General features: G+C 45.7%; 2 protein-coding genes across 2 annotated transcripts; both read right to left on the minus strand.

The window, feature by feature from the left end:
* Positions 1–109: 109 nt before the first annotated feature.
* Positions 110–4373, minus strand: trim59 (tripartite motif containing 59). The gene is given in 5 exon segments (XM_069706309.1): positions 110–1057; positions 1059–1346; positions 2186–2395; positions 2525–2746; positions 2862–4373. Coding segments are annotated over 5 exon segments (1326 nt in total). The 5' UTR covers positions 3117–4373; the 3' UTR covers positions 110–706.
* Positions 4374–5051: 678 nt separating this feature from the next.
* Positions 5052–19320, minus strand: kpna4 (karyopherin alpha 4 (importin alpha 3)). The gene is made up of 17 exons (XM_069706308.1): positions 19032–19320; positions 17303–17347; positions 17020–17109; positions 14585–14614; positions 14257–14309; positions 13267–13362; positions 12852–12937; positions 11286–11372; positions 11027–11196; positions 10311–10355; positions 10032–10163; positions 9479–9607; positions 8731–8835; positions 8543–8614; positions 8112–8274; positions 7911–8005; positions 5052–7553 (listed from the first exon to the last, which is right to left on the minus strand). The coding sequence occupies exons 1-17, from the start codon at positions 19098–19100 to the stop codon at positions 7458–7460; spliced, it is 1563 nt and encodes a 520-aa protein (XP_069562409.1). The 5' UTR covers positions 19101–19320; the 3' UTR covers positions 5052–7457.
* Between the last annotated feature and the right edge of the window lie 610 nt (positions 19321–19930).

Genomic DNA, 19930 nt, shown 5'->3' on the forward strand with positions numbered 1-19930 from the left:
AACGAGCCCGCTGCCGTTTCGGTGAAAGAGCCGAACTCCGCTCAAGCGAAGAGGAACATTCGTGGGATGCAAAATTGCACAGGTGAAAGCGTTTCAACGGGCCGTAACGACTTTTAACACCCGACGGTAAACCGGTGCTCTTTAAACGGTTTTTGTTTGTAACGACGGGGTTTAAAAAAAAAAAAAAAAAAAAGGATCCAGCTGGACTTGCGGTAAAGGCGGGAGGGATCGGTTAAAGGCGCAGTAAGGAAGCCGCTCGGCGTCATCCGAGGAGGCTGCGAGTCACTCGGCTTGTGTGTCACTGCGTAATCTATTGCCTGAATTTCCCGGGATGAGTCTCGGTATGTGCCGGCAGGCGGCGACGAAAACCGGAGAGAGTCTCCAGGTCAGAAAAAAAAAAAAAAAAAAAAAAGACCTGCAATGCAGTCTGCTCCATTTAATCTACTTTCAGCACGCACGATTCAATGTTGCTCCAAATCTAAAAAACAATTTTCGTTTTTGTTGCGAAGCAGACGGCAAAATGTTATAGTCACCGCTTTCGGGTTTTTTTTTGTTGTTGCAAATTTTATGTAAATTAACCCAGAAATGGAAAAACGATAAGTAGCTTCCGTTTACAACGTGTTTTGAGGGTGGCTTTTTTTGTTGTTGTTGGGTTTTTTTTTTCTTCACTGCCGGAACAGGGAAGTGAGACCGTTTCAGCTTCTTGTCAGTTCCACTCGGTCTCTTTCGCTGTTTTAAATAAAGCGGAAAGCCGCCGAAAGGCCTCGTCCCCCGCCGAAGAAAGCTGCGAGCCCCACCGCCGTACGGCGGCCTCCGTCGCCGCGCGCGCCGACCCCGCCGCGTCCCGGACAGACGTGACGAGTTCGCAGCTCAGGCCGTGGACCGCCTGGCCGAGCCGAGACGGGAGGGGGAAGCCGAGCGTCGCCCCTCCGACCGGGTTCAACCACAGCCCCGTCAGCAGCGTCAGCGTCAGCAGCAGCAGCCCCAGCAGCACCGCGGACGCGGACGCGGCCGGCCGCGGTTCACGCCGCCCGTCCCGGACCCCGTCGGGCCGGGCCCCCCGCCGCCGTCGCCGCCGCCTCCGCCTCCGCGCCGCAGCATCTGGCGCAGCAGCCCACCTTCGGGACGGGCGCCTCCTCCAGGCTCCCGATGGTCACGGCGGGCCAGTGCTGCCGGAGGAACTCCGCTGCTCGCGGGGTGACGGAGAGGTTCAGCACCGAGGGCAGCGGGGTTGTGATGAACTCCTCCACCCTCTCTCTGAACAGGTACACCTGCTCCAGGAAGACCAGCGGCGAGTCTTCCTCGTCTACCGACGAGCCCAGGGACACCAGGTCCAACTGTTCCTCCTGCGGGAGACGGGAGACGGTCACCGGCTGCCGTTGCACGTCGCTGATGTCTCGTCGACCGAGGCGATCGACCGAAAAGTCGTCGACGGTATAGTAATTGATCTATCGACCAAAACTCACCAACATTTTCTTTTTCTCTTGCTATACGAACCCATCCTCCCCCCCCCCCCCCCCAAACATTTTTTTTGGAGAGTTTTTAACCACCCGTCTGTGAACGCAGCTCATCGCCGCGTTCACAGACAGGTGGTTTTCAGAAGTGTTCCTGAGCCCGTGCAGTGATTTCCTCTCCAGAACGGTGTCCGTTTTGCCCGCGGCGCTGCCCGAGGGCCCGAAGATCACCGCCATCCAATTATTGGTTTTGTTGTCGTGGTAACGCAATTAGCTGCGAGATGTCCCCACCGGGTGTCCTAACAACTTCTACAGTCTTTCTTCGACCCGGTCGCAACTTTTTTTTTGTTTTTTTTTTTGGAGACGTGTTGCCGACGTAAAATGTCGAAGGAGCGCATATTTTTCATAAAACAATTAAAAAAATTCCGTTTCGGCATTTTGACGCGTTGTCTTCGGTCTGCTTCGAAATTCGATACGGGTTCACGTGATTTGCGAATCATCGCGTTCCGGTTTTTATTCACATTTTACAGACGGGCCCATCTTCTCCGGAGACGAGGTCCCCCTACGTCATTTACACTTTTCCGTCTGACAAAGCGACCGACGTGAAGAAGTCGCCCCCCCCCCACGGGGGGACTCGTGACGGACCTTCTTCGTTATCTGCTGAACATTTCGTGGACTGAACGGTCGTGCTCACGAAAATAAAAAAATGTTACACACACGCGCACACACACCTGCAGCTCCTTGACCCTGCGGATGAGGGGGTCGTAGGCCTGCGACACCTCCGCTCCGGCTCGGTCCAGAGCCTCCAGGTACGCCTGTCTCTTCCTGGCCAGCTCCGCCTCCAGAGTTTGGAAGAACTGATTGAGCTCCAGCCGGTCCTGCCTCAGCAGCCCCTCGCAGCGGCCTTTCTCCTGCTCCAGCTGCTCCCCCACCTCACACACCTAAACGAAAAGGTCGGAGAGAGGGAGGTGTTCATTTCGGCACGTATTTAGTAAAAAAAAAAAAAAAAATTTTTAAATGACTCGTCTTTTTCTACGTGAATTTTCCCTCCCCCTCCCCCCTCCTCCCACCTGTGCCCATCTCTGCTCCGAGAGTCGGGCCAGCAGCAGCGACGGAGTGTTTTTCTCCCTGCTGAAAGCCGCCTGCAGGTCGTCTATGGGATGTCCCTGGTGCCGCCCGACGGTCAGACACAGCCCGCAGATCAGCTGCCGATCCTGGATGCAGTACATGTTCAGGGGCTGCCTGCGGTGCTCCGGACAGGACGGAGGCCGCGGCTCGCTGTCGCTCTGGTACTTTTAGACGGGCGGACGCGTCGGGAGGGGGAGGGGGGAGGGGGGAGAGAGGAGACAAATGAGCACAAAGTGAAGAAAGCGACGCGATCCAGCGGGAACGGGATTCGTCTCCTACTTTCTCGATGATGGCCCGCAGAGACACGTTGGTGGGCAGAGAGTCGACGCCCGCCGGGGGGAGCTCCACCACGCCGCGGCAGTTGGGGCACTTCAGCGGCAGGCGGAGCGGACGCCAGATGGAGTGGCTGGTCGACACCTGGAGCAAGTTGTCCAGGCAGGCCTTGCAGAAGGTGTGCGAACACGGCAGGACCCGCGGGTCCGAGAACACGGAGTAGCACACGGAGCACGTCAGGTCCTCCTCCAGGCTGTCCATGATGGGAGACTAGGAGACCGGGGAACGGACAGTTTGCGTGGGGAGGTGTGGGGGCGGGGGGGGGGGGGACAAGATCTGGCAGGACTGCAGGATGGATTAAAATGCACCTGTTCAGAAAAGTACAGTAAAAGTCGCTCCCACTGTAAAAGCGCGGTTTGAACTGTCAATCAACAGAAAAATTGACGGGACGGCTTCAAGAATCACTTTTCCGAGCAATACCTGGAAAGCAAGTGGAAATATTCGGGATTTTTTTTTTATTTTTTTTTTTTATTGATCAGATAGGAGACATTTAAAGAGGAAGAATGGGAAATGTGCCTATTTCATGGGTGTTTGATCAACGCCAGTCAAAATTCATCTGTTTTATGAATAATAAAAATCAATATTTAGCTGCGAAATTCATTTTAAATAGTAACAAACAAAAGATTCGGGTGAGCGGTTTTCAAGACTGTAAAACTTCCATCTCCAGCCCTCCGGTCTACGACTCGGGTCAGCGGACCCGGTAAGACATTCACGATAGTGTGTGTGTGTGTGTGTGTGTGTTAAAATATAACACCTGTCAGCAAAAAGTCAACATTACCAGCACCACGGAGGTAAATGATTTGAGTTTAGTTGGATTGCACAAGATTCCTACATACAGTGACTTTTAAAAGTTTAATTTAAGCTCTTTTTCTTGTTGTTTTTTTGTTTTTTTTGGTAATTACACGTTCAACATGTAAACTCAAGTGTAACCAGCTTGTGTGAAAGAGCAGATCCAGTCTGAAAAACAAGCGAGCAGCCCAACACCGCCTCAGCTCCCGTTACCGGATTAGTTCTGTTGTTATGTGTTGAGTTTGGACTCTCTCCTCCAGTTACAGCCAGCACCGCAGACAATAGGAGGCCCGATGCCAACACACACACACACACACACACACACACACCTAAAAGCCGGCCCCCGCCCAGATTCAAGCAAGTGACAGGTGCCCATCAGGACCATTATCATCAATCATGATTACTGCAGAGCTACTTTGATCGACGTGTGCTGGTACCTTCAACAGTACCGATTATTGTGCGGACACGTGACATCATGTTTTTTGTTGTTGGTTTTTTTTTTTCGAAAACTACAGAAAGTTCACAGTTGATGAAGAGGAAAGTTTCGGCAACATTTTAACCAGAAAAATGTGTCATATTGTACTTTTTTTTTTTTTATCTTGTAACTAAGCTGCCGCTCCCGGAAACTAGACACGCTGTCCACATAACGGTTTCTCAGCACCCCGTCTACCGTTGTATCATCTGTTAGCTTTAGTCTTCGTGACACAACGTTAACGATTTAAAAAAAAAAAAAAAAAAAAAGCTTTCGGGGAGAAATGTTGTGCTACAAACTCACCGTCTGCTCGGAGAAAAGTGTCCCAATACAAAGCTTTCATTTCCTGTTCCTTCCCGTGCTGCCTCCAGGTGCACTTAGTAAAAGTCCACATTCCCGGATGCAGCAGCAGCAGTTGATCTTAGCTACGAAAGCACACTTCCAAACTAACTGCAGCCGATGTGTAAAAACCGCGTAAACTATTGACTGTATCTAAAGTCGCACGCATATCAAAACGTGTTTTGTGAGGTTTTAGGTTTTTGTTGTGGCTTAAATCGGAGTTTCCTTCCATAAATCATCATCCCTGTCACGAAGCCTACTTTTCCGACAGTTTTCAAACGCACCATTTGTAATTTTTTTTTTTTTTCCGTAGAGCGCATGCGGACAAACGGTCTCCTTGACCAATCAGGCTTCGCCTTTTCTCGATTTGAATACAAGCTCGACCGTTGAGGTAAACAGGCGCGTTTGGCCATTTTAAACACTTTTTTTTTTTTTTTTTTTTTTAAAAAGAGGAAAAAATAAATACAAATGAACGCAAAAAAAAAAACATCACACCACTTTTCCACAACAGAACACACACACACACACCCAGTCTCTCAATTTGGGTTTCACTATTTATTTTCTCGAAGACAACCTATCCTGTAGCCTCGCTCCCAAAAAAAGGATTTTGGGCAAACCACCTTTTGTTTTTTTTCTTCCAGATCTTACTTGTCGATTTGAAACCACGTTTGCTAACAAGGAATGCTGCAAAAAAAAAAAAAAAAAAAAAAAAAAAAAAAAAAATACCCCTATGTTCAACAGAAGGTTTATGAGCACAATGTGTAATCATTACTACAGTGTTTGAAGTTAACACCAAAAAAAAAAAAAAAAAAATGAAAAAAAATAAAAAATGAAAGGGTAAGCTTGTACACCTAGCTGGTAGAGGAGGAGGGGTATGGGGCCGAGGACTCTGCAAGGTACTAAAGTTACAGCAAACCTCTTCATGGGTTTTATTTATTATTCAGGAAATCCCACAGAGAACAACTCCAGTCTGACATGTGGGACACCCTTTGACCTTGAGAAAAGGGAAATTAAATCCCCCCCCCCACTCCTCCTCCCTTAGTCTAGCTGAGATACATTAGCAGATTCATTACTGCTGCTCCTGAAATAAAGTCATTATTTTCTCAAGTATCACTAAAAAGCATCATTGGATTACTCTAGAAAGACAATAAAGATTGTGGTTGAGTGATGCATATTGTAGAGGTTGTCGGCAGGTCAAAACCTATGAAACCCGCCAACATACCTTCAGATAGACTTCAGGCCTCACTTTGCAATACATGTGCAAAAACCATACAGATTATTTAGCAAATCAGACACTAGTGAGTAAGGGGAGAGGAAATATGAAACATTTAAGCACAGTTTTACTTAAAATGAAAATTACACTGTATCCACAGCCTAAGGAAACTAAAATATCCTAAAAAATAACTGTGCTATAGTTTAGTACATGCAAAGGTTATGATTCACAATCCTACGTGAAATGGCCATCGTTCTCTTCTCCCTTGGTGATAATCAAAGCTGTGGCAACATTTCTGCAAAGCAGTGATTTTGCTGTAAGTTGAAGGAAAAAAAAAATAAAAAATAATGGAAGAGTTACAAGGGGAGCAGGTCATTTGGTTGATTATAGTGATGGTGTCAGAATTTCACAGCATCAAGCTCATGTCTGGTGCGAGTTAGGTGTGAGGATGGAATACGATCGTCATCAAATCACCTTTACAGAAGCGGTGAAACTAAAAGCTGCAAATAAAATTAAAAAAAAAAAAAAAAAAATCATAAAAAAAAGGAACACACTGGAGGCAAAAAGAAAAGCCCAAAAAGCCACCGAATGCATCTTAACACAATGCACTGCTGCTCCACACCTGCCATTAACAATGTCCAGTGTCTATTAATACTAACTTAATTCAAAAAAAAAAAAAAAAAAAAAAAAAGAAGAAGAAGAATCCTTGTGATGACGATGATTTTTTTTTTCTTTTTCATATCCAAAGTTCTTCCTTTCAGGGATTTGAGGGTCGGCCTCTCTCAAAGGCAGAATTTCTTTCCTGAAACCTTTCGCTAACCTCATTGTTGCGTTTTTCTCATTTTTGTTTCTCTTCAGATGTTGTATTTGTATCTTTTTCCCGTCTCTGCATGCGTTCGTCTCACCAGTCTCGCACACTCCCAGTCACGCACGCAGCCAAGCACACACAACTCATCCGTCCATTCTCTCGCACATGCGACACACGCGCAGCCGGACTCCTGGCCCCGCCCACCAGGGGGAGAGGATGGTTGCCCCGTCGGGGCGTCTCGTCGGAGGAGATGAACCTGGCTCCTCAGCATTGAGTCCAGACATTCATACACAATGGGTCCATTCACACACACATGTCTGATAGCGTGGCCGATTGGGGGAGGGGCACGTCGAGGGCGGTGCCCTCTCGGAGTCGGAGGACCGCAGAATTGTGATAGTTCGTGGTTCGTCTCAGTTCATAATCGTAGTTGTATTCATTTCTGCATTTTGCTGTGTTGTAATACTTCAAGAGCTCTTGATTTCTTTTTTTTTTTTTTTTTTTGAAAGTCCTTGGTTCTCCCTGGGCAGACATCGAGTTGTTGTTTTTTGTTTGTTGTTGTTGTTGTTGTTGTCATTTGAAGTAGGTTTCCGAAGACGACAGCTCCAATAACGCAGAAGTTATATCGGCATGTCTCTCAACGCATTCGATGTAGATGTTTTGCTTTTTTTGCAACATGTAGCCACTCATTCTCACTCGCATCCACTCGCCATCTCAAACTTCATTTGGGCTGGTTCCCCTGGAATGCCAAATGAAATCCACATATTTTTCTCTCACATAAGATGCAGCCATGGATCCCACGAGCCAAGCACAATGGATCAAATTTCTCACACTCGCTCTCTCTCGCTCTTTCTCTCCTAATTTTTTTTATGTTGAACAGAGTGCTGCATCGTGAACAAAACTCCAGAATACCCCAGATGCCGTCTAGAACTGGAATCCCTCGGCTGGCACGTTGGCTGAGTTAAAGCCGTAAGTCCCGCCCTGGATGGCCTCTGGGACCAGGCTGGTGTCTTCCTCAATCTGAGGGACAGACAAGGTGACAGGGCGTCAACACCGTGCAGCGGGCGAGGCCGTAAGATCAAACGCCGGCGCTGCTCAAATACCTTCGCAAAGAAAAGTACGCGTCCGCGGTCCCACGGCTGTCGGGAGACTTTTTTAAATTAAGTGGCTAAAAGTAAGGCGACAGGAAACTGCTAATATAACTTTCTCGAAACAACTACGAAACGGAACATTTTCTATGCTGGCCAATGCGACGGTACCTTTTACATGGACCAAGGGGAAAATAGCACTACTTAACAGTTACTTTGCCGTTTTAAATTAACAAATCAAATAATGACTAGCTAAATGTAAAGCACATGTAACCTCAGAGTAACTTACATCATCAGAGGAGAAGAACTGATCAATAATTTCATATGCCAATTTGTAGATATCTTCATTTTCATGATTTTGCAGTTGCTCCACTTTTTCCAAACCTGTGGGACAAAAAAGATCAGATTGGATAAGACATTAACACCTGATGTTAACAAGTAAAAACAACAACAACAACAACACAAGAAACGTGATGAAACCTTGACCTACCTCCACACTCCTCAATGAGATTAGCAATAGTTTCCGCCTCATCGTCGGCCATCTTGAGGATATTGCTGAGGCCATCGAGAACAACCTGCACGACTTGAGCGTCCTTCACTGTGAGCAGGTTGCAGAACGGAGGGATCACCTGCTTCTCGATGAGGTGCGCCACCTGTGGACAGCAGAGAGACAATGGTGTGCTGCGTGTCGCTAATCTCGCATGCCGGAGCCGTGCAAATGCAGACGGGGAGACGGGAGTTATTCAAATGATACGAAGCATTTGCGGTTCGACCTACTTTTGTGAAAACGTAAACAGCGTTGACGTCTGTTCGCATTTCTTCATACATGTGTCATGACTTGGATTGTGTTTGGTAAGGGAAGGTGGCCTGCAGCAAGGCGCCGAGTTCACATGTACAAAGGAACCTTAGGGAGATGCTTACCTGATCTTTCCTTCCACTTATTGTCAGGTTACTGATGGCCCAGGCTGCTTCCTTCTGAGTGCCAAAGTCACCCTGAAACGTATGCATTCAATGTAAGCGACACATATTTCCGATGTTCGCTCCAAAAAAAAAAAAAAAATAACGGGACAAAAATAACGGGACACCATCCTCCTGGAATAGATACAAACCTTGTCGAGCAGGTGAATGATCATGGGAACGAGCTTGGCGTCGATGACGGCCTGCACCTGTTGCTGGTTACCTGCGGTGATGTTGGACAGGAACCACACTGCCTCCTTCAGGACAAAAAGCACAAACACAGCCGTCAGTAACGGTTTTCTAAAGAGGAGACGGGACAGTTGCGGCGCAGATGTTCAGGTTTTTATCCGAAGCGAGGTTCGCTCCCGCGGCCCAAGGACTGAAACACAAGAGGAGGGGGAGCTGGATCAGAATCCAGAGGTCCACCCAGAGTTCGGACCCTCTGGTAGAGACGGCGTGCTGCGGGCGGGGAGGAGGGCGACTTTGAGGCTCTAATCATCGTCCAGTCACAAACAGAGGCCTCGTTTTAGAAGTGACTGGTCTCAGATGCACTCCGATATCAGCAGAGACACTTGTCATGTCTTCAGCACCCTTTTCTCCACCAACCCGCGGTTTAACACATCCACATCCACGCATACTACTACACCCCCCCTTCCCCTCCCCCCAAAATCTATCTTACTAACTATAAGTAGCCGGCTGCTGACGTCTTCTTCATCCTCGCGGTTCTCCAGGTGGTGAATTCCTACTATTATCTATCTGTCCCATCTATTACATTTCACACGACATTCACACTTGCACCAAGTCTCTGATTTCATCACTTCCAGACAACTGATGTAGCAGTTACAGATCACCAGTGTGTGTGTGTGTGTGTGTGTTGAGGAAGAAGATGGAGAAGGCTACCTTGTTGATTTTCTCCTTCGGGTGAGTGAGGAGTGCAGGGAAGTGGCTGAGGGCGTCACAGTTGAGCACCACCTGGGTCTGCTCATCGGTGCCGGTCACTATGTTCCCAACGGCCCTCAGGGCAGCGGTCTGCATGTGGAGAGGAAGTTTAAAAATACTTGGATGACAAAGACATATATCGTGAATTCCTTTCTAGGAACTCAAGGATGTTTGTCAGCACAAAGCCAAAACTCAGAAAACAAGTTTTACTGGACATGTTTAGAAGTAAAAACAGTCGCAGTGAGAAAAAAAGAATTCAAAAACAAAATCAAACTTCTTTGAAGCAGATTTGAAAGGCTTCACTATTAGCACTTTTTAAAAAAAATGTTTTTTTATTGTTTCCAGTGTTGTTATATTCTAGCGTTGTAATGAGCATCATTAGAACACAAGCGGTTGTGATGTTATGAATTATAATCACGACATGATGTTGGTTTATTCTTCCGCAACTTCTTCAGAAATGTGTTTTTAAGATGAGTTCCAATTATCCCGAGAAGCACCCGTCTCTCCTCCATACCTGAACTTTGACCTCCTGGTGACTGAGCAGAGGCACCAGGTGAGGGACAATGCCAGAGTCGATGACCATTTGGATCTGCTCGTTCCCAGCGTCCGTCAGGTAGGACAAAGCCCACACGGTGTCTACCAAGATCTGGAGGCAGCGAAACACCAAAACATCCAAATAAATACATTTCCCTCTCTTTATTAGACGGTGATGACCGAGCATCTGGGACTATAACGTTGCTCCTAGTTTAGTAGCACCAAGGCCCTGCAGCCTGCTTAAATGCTGTGTACTTACACTGACATCAGTGTGGTGGATCAGCACGCAGAGTGCCGGCAGGATCTGAGCAAACAAAAAGACCAGCGCCATTAGATGGGAGGAAATAACAAAGAACACGCAGGAAAGGTCTAACGTGATCAATAAAATTGGTTCATAGCTGCAAAATTAGCCACGCTGACTAATATCTTTATTCATTTTAACATTTAACTGCAACACACAAAATGTGCCCTCCTTAGGTAGACCACCACGGCGCTCTAATCCTGTCTGGATGTGGGAGGCCAACAAATAAACCCATCTTACTCTTTGATCTCAAGAACGGCATGAAGTCATTCGCAGCAGCCCAAAACCAAAATGGACTATTTCTTAAAGAAACACTTCACTCTGGAAACAATTCTGTGGTTTCCGGAGGGTTGTTCAACGTCTGTGTAAAGCTTAACGGCAACCTTAAAAACAAACAACAACAACAACAGCTCGAATTGGCTCAGTTGACTTGAGGGTTCTTCGACTGATTGATTTTTAGGAGACAAACCCAACCTTCAGCATTTCAAACTCACTTTTTCGGACAACTTATTTCTAAACTGTAAGAGCTGAAGGAGACACCGAGGCCCAGAGGAGCTGTGAGTCAGAAGGAATGGATTCCTCACAGACTTCCCACCCATACATACACAAACAGAGCCACTGAAATAACACCCGACACTCTCAATGGTCTTGTATGCACTCACACTCACACTCACCTCCTGGATGGTCTCCATGGGGGGTGGAGGGTCCTTGTGACGGCACAGGTTGACCATGACCCAGGTGACATTGCGGAGGAAGGTGATGGGGATGGAGGGACTGATGAATGAGAGCAGGGGCTTGACCACACCCAAGCTGATCACATAGTCTCTGCACTGAGGACCATCACCTGGACAGAACACACACACACACAGTTCATACTGTCCTCGGTCTTTTTTCTTTTAAATTTCTAATACACTGATGTTCACAACAACTCACCTATGATGTTGCCCAGAGCCCAGACGGCCTGTTCACACACATTCTGGTGAGGAGAGTGAAGCAGCCTCAAGAACAGTGGCACAGCATCTACACAAAGGAAACAGATTAAAGTGAACATGAACCAATGCCCGAACAAACTAACACCTGTACAAGAAAACCATAACTAAGAGGGAGAATCACGCCCATCTTGAATACAGATGAAATACGCTTCATTCAAGAATTCACAGCCAGACATTCCTAAACTCTGATGTTATGTGTTGTCAAGATTAATAATCGTTACGTTCAATAATTTCATCGATTCAATTGCACTATTTTCCAGCTTCTGGTGAAGAAGAAATCACGCTGTGGTTCATGATTCCCCGCGACAAACAAAAATTGACATGAAGGAGGCAGCTTTGTTAAGAAAGGAAATATGCCTTGGACCATTGTGACAAGTGGGAAACAAAGACTCGCACAATGTTGCCAAAGATTCTATACCTTGTTAAATATATCAACCAGGGGATGTAAATATAAATCTATAGTTTATTACGGCATTCAAAAAGCATCCCAGGACTGTTCCTGTTGTGCATGAATGCGGTACGCCACGGTGACGTGCATGGAGCAGGGGAAGCAAGAACTATTGCAAGTATTTAAAGTTACGTCGCTTGGTCACCATCAGCACCCGAGTTACGCGTTTTTGTCACCATCCGTACGTGCGCATGAAACTTAAGCAGAGAGCGAACATCAAATTTTGTGGCAAATTTCTGGGGAGCAGAAAGAAGTTGCAGAGAGACAAATCTGGTGAGTGGTGGCCGTGGGGAGCTGCAATTGTGTTGTTGAGAGAGGTGAGAAACTTGTGGGAGGGAGTTGTTATGTCTGAGAATATAACTGCCGCTGCGCCACAGTTCAGGTCCTTTGCGCCGAATGTTTTCCCTCAGATGCTTCGTAACGTCACAGCTGAACTCGCTGCTGACAGTCTGACCCCGGGTCGGAATTCACGATGCACAACCCCGTGAACATCAAAATCCCCACCTGGTTGCTCCTGACCTGAAGCACCTTTTTCAGTTTTGAACAGTGACCCTCTTCAAAACGCAAATGTCACTCAAACCACCTGGCCCGGCTTATTGCTTCACAGCTGTAGGCTTTACGAAGCATTTCAAGGGTCTCTTTTGCCGATTTCCTGGGTTTCACACAAAATCGTGTGTGCGCTCTCTGTTCAGGTCAAATACGCACAAACCACTGGTGACAATAAGGTGTGTAACTCAGGTGCTGATCAAGATTGCTTGCTATATCTTCCACCCGTTCCCCACACGTTACCGTGCTACGTCTCGGTCGTATGTAACAGGAACGGTCTCTTTTTGTTTGCACCTCATAAGCAAAAAAAAAAAAATAACGCCGCGGCCGCAAATGGTGCATCACAACAAACAATCAGTTTCTCAAAAGTAAAAGGTGCAGTTTTACCGTTTCATAACAATCTAACAAACAAATCAATACATAAACTCCCGCTTTAAACGTCACACCGCACTAACCGAGATAGATACATGAAAGGGAAAAGAGATTGAGATAAAAACGAAGGAAGGCACTTACTGGACTGGACCACGGCCTGGGTCTGCTCTGAGGTACCCGACGCTATGTTGGTTAGAGCCCAGGCTGCCTCAAACTGGAGAGACGGGCTGCGGAAAGGTGGAAGGTGGGTGAAGGCAGCAGAGGCAGTGGGTAGAAAGACATGAGTGTGATTGGCCAGGGGTGTTAAACAGTAACAGCATGCTGATGAGTCATTTTATGTACTGCCATTCCTGGAAGGTGAAAACTAGAACACATTTACATAACTTCCAACACTGTTCAGATGCAGGCAGGGGTAAAAACCCGGCCGGCTCATTAGCATAACTTTGAACATACACTCAACATGATCAGCTAAAGAGGCGAACTTGGACTATAATTACCGAACGTGAAAAACACTGATTCGCTGCTACATGCGGACACAGAATTAGAGGCTGCTTACTTGTCATCTCTGTCCAGGCAGTGGACCAGTATAGGAAGGATCCCAGACTTAATCAGGTCATCTATGGGAGGATTACGGTCACTGGACAACAACTTCCTACAAAAAAAAAAGAGGAAACAAAAGCCCATTACACACACTCACCCTCATGCAGCTTTACTGACACCAACAAAGAGAGTGACGTTCACACACACGCACATACACGCACACAGCTAAAGAATGTGAAGTCTTAACAAAATGCAAGTCAATCACAGTGACTGTAATGACTGGAGAATTCACCCCGCACAACACCTGACACCCACATTACATCAGCCAGTGTCAGGATGAAGCAACGGGATAAATAAACGTGTTTCATACATCCAGCTACATTATGCTGCACCTGACGCAAGTGCTAGAGGGCTGCACGACTGAGCTGCAGTGCCATTTACAACCTCCATTAATTAGACGGGGCTGACGTGCTCTAAATCACAGCTGTCGAACAAACCTGGAAAAGCATTCAGCCCCTGAAATTGCAACACTGAAACTGTATTTTACAAGAGGCCATCAATTTAAAAAAAAAAAAGAAAGAAAAGAAAGCCTATTAGTATTGGTGCAGAATCAGTGGCTTACAGACGCACCAGATATGAATGATAATTACATTCAAACTGCTACCGTTAATAATGCAAACAAAGATTCAAGGTGATGCAGCATCCGCGATGTTAACTCACTGTAAAAATAAAGTCTGGATGGCATGGACAGATGTAACATCATGATAATAGGGACAGCATTTTCTGCATCAATCAAGCAGATTGGATCAGTCCAAGATTGTGTTTTGGAAAACTTAAATCCTTGAATATGTCCTTTTTTTTTTTTTTTTTTTACATTTCTGCTGTGAACCACAGTATGTGGTGTCACGAAGTGTCACTACATAAACAAACCGAGACCATAATCAATAATATTTGATTATTGGTTGGTCCTGGTGCGGACAGAGATGATGCAGGTGTGTGCTCTTACCTGGCAGCCTGAACGGCGCTCAGCTGGACGCCCTGGTTATCACTGGTGGCATTCTAGAAATCAACACAACAACATTTATAATAAACAACAACGTCTCCAGAGCTTGTACGTGTTCAAGTAGGGAAATATCAATTTACCACAAAACATCTGTGACGAGTGAGCTGAGACAACTTTCTATTTATTTATTAATCTAAATGAGAACCTTACAATACATTTAGTCTAGTTTGGAGGACTTGAGCCAATTCTGATGAATCATTAAGGGGATTTACACATTTCATACACACTACTACTAAAACTGGGTAAATGACAGGAAAAGCATTCAACTTACTTGTACTATTGCTTCAAGAGAGGTGTTTTGCTGAAAAGGAAAATTTGTAAGAAATTAGGCTACAAACATGCTTTGACAAACAGTATGTAAACCTTAATGTCAAGAATTACATTGATCAATGTTAAATCAATTATTTGGCAAAAAAAAAAAAAGGACCCCTGCCAATTCCCATCAAACAGAAGTCACCAGAATATCCTGATAAGTTTGTACGAGTGTATCGAGTGAGAGGGAGCACAACTGTTAGCTTCTTGCTTTTGTACATGAAAACTACTCATCTGGAGAAAATTCACCACAGTACCAGTGAAAACAGTGAGGGGAGGCTGGGGACAGACAAGAGCTATCAGGACAATGTAGGGACTTTCATTCTCACTTGAATCCATATGGTGTTGTGGTGTAACAGTGGACAAGCTGTCCACACGGACAATTCAACTTGACAATTTCCCAATTGGCAACCTCACCTGATGCCCTCAACAGGGAATACAGAGAAGATAGGCTTCCTCTGGTAGAGACCCGGAGTATCCCTTTGAATCAACAACTGACCAGGAATGTGGGCCTTATTGAATAACGTTGGCCAATACCTCTGATAAGCCAGCAGATTGCCTGTGAACCCTCAAATAAAGGGGGAGGGGAGCAGTAAGACTTACAACATAAGTCAAACAGGAAAAACACAAAAACATTTTTTTTTTTTTTTAACCCAGCACAGAGATATGCTTGTTCTTGAAGTAGATTTATATTTGTGTATTTACATTCCATGACTGGGGGATGATTATGGAGATAACTCTTGACTAATAGAGATGTTAAAAACACTGGTGACAAGAAGAAGAAAAAGGAAGGCTGGAGGAGGATTTTGCAAACATGTAATATATCAAAAAACGGCAAATAAACTCCATCAAGCTCGAGACCAAATTGTTGTTTCGAACGAGGTAATCACAAAATGAGCAAAAAAAAAAGACATCGTTCTCAAGGCAACACAAACTGTTATTTTAAACCAACTGAAAACACTCACACAGTGGTCGTTGGTTTGTTAAGTATTTAAACTAGATTGGCCAGGACACTTTCCACAAAAGCCCCTCTTGCAGGGAGTCAGAGTAGTGTGTCATTGTTGATGTATTGCTAGGCAGCCCTCTCACCAGCATGCGGTAGTTACAGTGATTGAATCTCTGAACTGCTGAGTGGCCATTTTAATCCAGCAATGCCACCAAACCCTCAGACATTTATAGAAAGCAGGGTTCTTGATTGATCTGTATAATGTGACGTTCTTGGTCTAAGCCATGTAGTCCTGATGTGTGCCGGCGCTGCATGTATTAAAGGATGACTAACGAGACACTTCACATTGAGTTTCTGGGGTGCTCAGTTCTAAATTTGAGCTCAACAATGAGTTGCGCATGTTTCCACAATAATGCGTCAAACTAATAGCTTATCACTCATGGTAAGATTTTAACTAAACTGAAAATAAGGTATGACATTAAAAAGGCCGATGCTGACGGCTGGAAATTTAAAGAAAAGAAATCAACTAAGTGTCTCAGTGAGGCGTTGGGCCACCACAGCTTCAGTCCTGTGTTCCCAAATAATCTATTGTTGCTGTCGATCCACCTTCTCTTATCTAATAGAAGTGAAGTTTTCTGTCTGTTCATCTCACTGTAATCATTTTGTATTGCAGCAAAGTGGGATTGTCAAGCAGACACACTGTCCAGCACTGTCATATAAAAACCTCTAAAATGTTGGACGCACCTGACAAAATATTCTAATCCACAACAACATTATCACCACCACTCCACCTCCCCAGATTTGTCTGCCTGCAACTTCTCTGTTCTCCAAAAATTCAACCCAAACGTTGATATGGACTCTCTGCTTAAGTTTCAGGACCTTGGTGACAGCAGGCGTACCAGTGGTCATAAAAACATGTGTAACACAGGTGCTTATGCTGATCAAGTGACAAAACTGGGAATACTTACTCATGAAGGTTATAGCTTCCTTTTGTTGGATGCTGTGTGCAAACTTGTTGGTCCACCCTTGGTTTCTGTATCAATCCCCCCCCCCCACCTTAATTACCTCATCAATGATTGTACAAGTCTCTGTGGCTCCACTGGAAGGGTAAGAATTTGGGTCTCTTATTTTAAGAAAATCAGACCAGCATTCAAAAAGACGAACTTTATGTTTGTTTACACTCCTGCCACATCCCAACCGGCATAAAAGTAAGGAGAACGAAAGAGGCGGCATCACGTGGATAAAATGTCAGCAGGTCCTAAACCTCTGGAGTGTTAAACCGGTGAGATGAACCTAATGTGCAAAACACCAAACAGGCACATCAGCCTCTTTGTGCCACTGCATCAACAGTGACTTGCACGAGCTCCACAACTCTCTAAACATAGAAATACATTGACGTGATTTCCTGGTGCCAGGGGAACATTTGGGTGGAAGATACACAACCGTACCGATCTGAAATCTCCGTCGACATCAGAGTCCTCACAGGTGTCCTCATGGGGCACATTTCTCCTCTTCAGAAGGTGCTCATCTCTTTTGTTCTGTCATGGAGAGAACAACAAACATTACCTCATGCATATTCCTGCAGAATATCCTGATCACTACAAGGTAAACGCAGGACATTTCAGTGCATTATGTCAAATAAGATGCAGATTAAAGATCAGATTACTTCATGCAAGTCAAAGTCATTGTGTATTTGTAGTTTCTGGGACGAGACAATAAAAACGTGATTACCTTTCTGAGTTCCACCACTACCTCAGTCCTCTGTCTTCTCATAGTCTGTGGGAAAGATAGCATATCAGCATTACACAAAAGGGAACTTTAATCCCAAGAGAGGAACACCCACCTCGACAATCGGGTCAAATAGTGCCACCGTGCATAATCGGGGCCCAGATAGTGAGACTGGACCTGATCAGGGAGCCGTCATACTCGAAGCATAACGCCAACAGCCTGACAACGCTGCATATGACAGCACCCAAACACACAGAGCAGGACTCTGACCTAACGTGACTCAGCTTCAGTTACGGCAAGACCTTCTGATATGACTCAACCCTCATCTTACTTGACATAAACGAGTCTGTGTTCACGTTCTGCACTTAGCTGCCATTTTATTCACCAAGATCCTGGAGACTGAAGTGTGTTAGTACCGGTGGACCGGACGAGGACATCCAAGAGCCTGAACACAACCTCCACGACGGGAACAAGTACCGCGGGGGTTGTTGTACTTTACAGACGGGGCATAATTGCGGTATATGATTTATAAATTAATTCATTCATTTAATAAAAAAATAAAAATAAAAAGGGGAGTTTTTGGTTGCAGTCAGAGCCGGTGACAGGGTGAGGCTGTGTTTCATCACGTAGACCTCCACCATCACAACCAGGTTCAAGTTATGACCACGTAGCTGCACAACAACTCGTGTCTGTAGAGGCCCTCTCGTGTCGCCGCATCCGACGGACTCGTCCGACAGGATGTACGAGTGTGTCCCGCTTACGTAAGGCTGCCTTAAAAAAAAAAAAACCCAACACAAAAAAAACAACAAAAAAACAACACAATACGGAACCACCTGCCGAGGTGAACGACACCTGGACACATCGGCAGCTCGCGAAGAGCTTTGATCTGTCCGTCGCGTTAAACGACGTCGTCGTCAAAGTTGGTGTCGTGTCGGTGGAGCAGGAAAACGAGAAATACATACATACATAAATAAATAAATACATTTGAAAAAAGATCATTAAGCCTCGATTTGAGACGCGGGTGAACTCGCCATCTACGAGGGCTGACTGCTTTCCGCCATTGTTTTTGGGTGATATAAAGACGGGGGATGGGTGGACCTGCAGCCGCCGAGGCTTCGGCTAGCGCGCTGGGGGTTTTAGCGAGCTGCGGCGTCAAAGATGCCGCGAATATGCCGCCACGTCGGGGCTTGGCAATCACGTAGACGGGTCTTCGAGACAACACGAAAGTTGACGCCGCGTACTTTTTACGTGGAGAATAATCATTTTATTCGCCAAACACACCGAGTTAAACTGATCCGGCGGGTGCTTTAGCATTTCCCCCCCCTCCCCCTCTCTCTCCCCCAACCGCGGGCCTGGTTAGCAACCCAGCTAGCCTAGCACGTCTTTTCCGACATGTTTTAAAATAAAAATTAAAAACCCAAAACGCGGTCTTCTGGTGTAACGAAACCAGCGAGAGAACGACGGAGGGGCGGTGGTGGTGGCAGGTGGCAGGTGGTGGAGGACGGAGGGAGAGAAAACTCCCCATACCCGAGGCCGAGCCGTCTACGACGCGGGGCGGCGTGCGAAGGCCTTCGGGTCGGGAGGCTGCGGGCGCAAAGTTCCCGACGGTGGAAATTTAGAAACGACGTCACAGCAAAACCGAGAAGGCGAAGCCGGCCGAGAGGCGCGGAGCGGCGGGCGGCGAGGAAAAGAAGAGAGAGAGGTCCTCGACACCGATCTGCGTAACTTTTACCTCCAAATCACGGCCTTTATTCTTGAAATTCTTCAGCCGCTGGTTGTCCAGTTTCTCGTTGTCGGCCATGGTAGCAGCTCCGGTGTCGTTAAATACAGCTCTGCTCGTGGATTTTTTTTTTTTTTTTTTTTTTTTTTTTTTTTGTAGCTCGTTAGCTGCTCCCCCCCCTTTTTTTTTTTTTTTTTTTTTTCTCTCTTCTGGTTCCGTTTTCTCACTTCGCCTTTCGTTTAGCGGACTATTTTTTTGCTGCTCTGTCCGCGGTGCATACTGGGAATGCCGGTGGTGGAGGGCAGCCTTGCTCTGGCGTAGAGGAAGGGTGGGGAAATCCCCCTCACTGTCATTGGCTTCTCTGCTCACGTCCATCTAACACACACACACACACACACACACACACACACACACACACACACACACACACACACATTTAATCATCATCTTTAATTAATTTTTCATATACGTTGGGGGTGTTTTATACACGGGTAGAAATAAATTTAATTACTGAAGTAGGTCTATTGCACTCAATACTGGAGTACTTTTTTTTTCTTTAAATGACTATTTCCACTTAATACCGCGAAATCTCTATTTCACTCAGTCTCATTTTACAGCTACACTTACTTTGCAAATTAAGTTTTTACTTTTTCTACTTTTATATATATATATATATTTTTTTTTTTTTTTTTTTCCTGTAAACGAAATAGTACATCAACAAGGTTGCGTTACCAACTAGACAAAACATGGAATTACCCCAAATTCACAAATGTCCACTGATTTTTTTCATAATTTGATCAAGTATAATTACATTTTAAAGTAAACCTCTTTTTTTTTCTCACCACAATATTTATTATTGAAGTCCCTTTTTTTCTTTCTCTGGATGTGTTTTCTTGCGAGACATGTAAAAT

This window comes from Brachyistius frenatus, unplaced genomic scaffold (assembly GCF_029030835.1).
Source record: "Brachyistius frenatus isolate BFR_SWC_R1_liver_20210118 unplaced genomic scaffold, ASM2903083v1 Contig_62, whole genome shotgun sequence".
NCBI lineage: Eukaryota > Metazoa > Chordata > Actinopteri > Embiotocidae > Brachyistius > Brachyistius frenatus.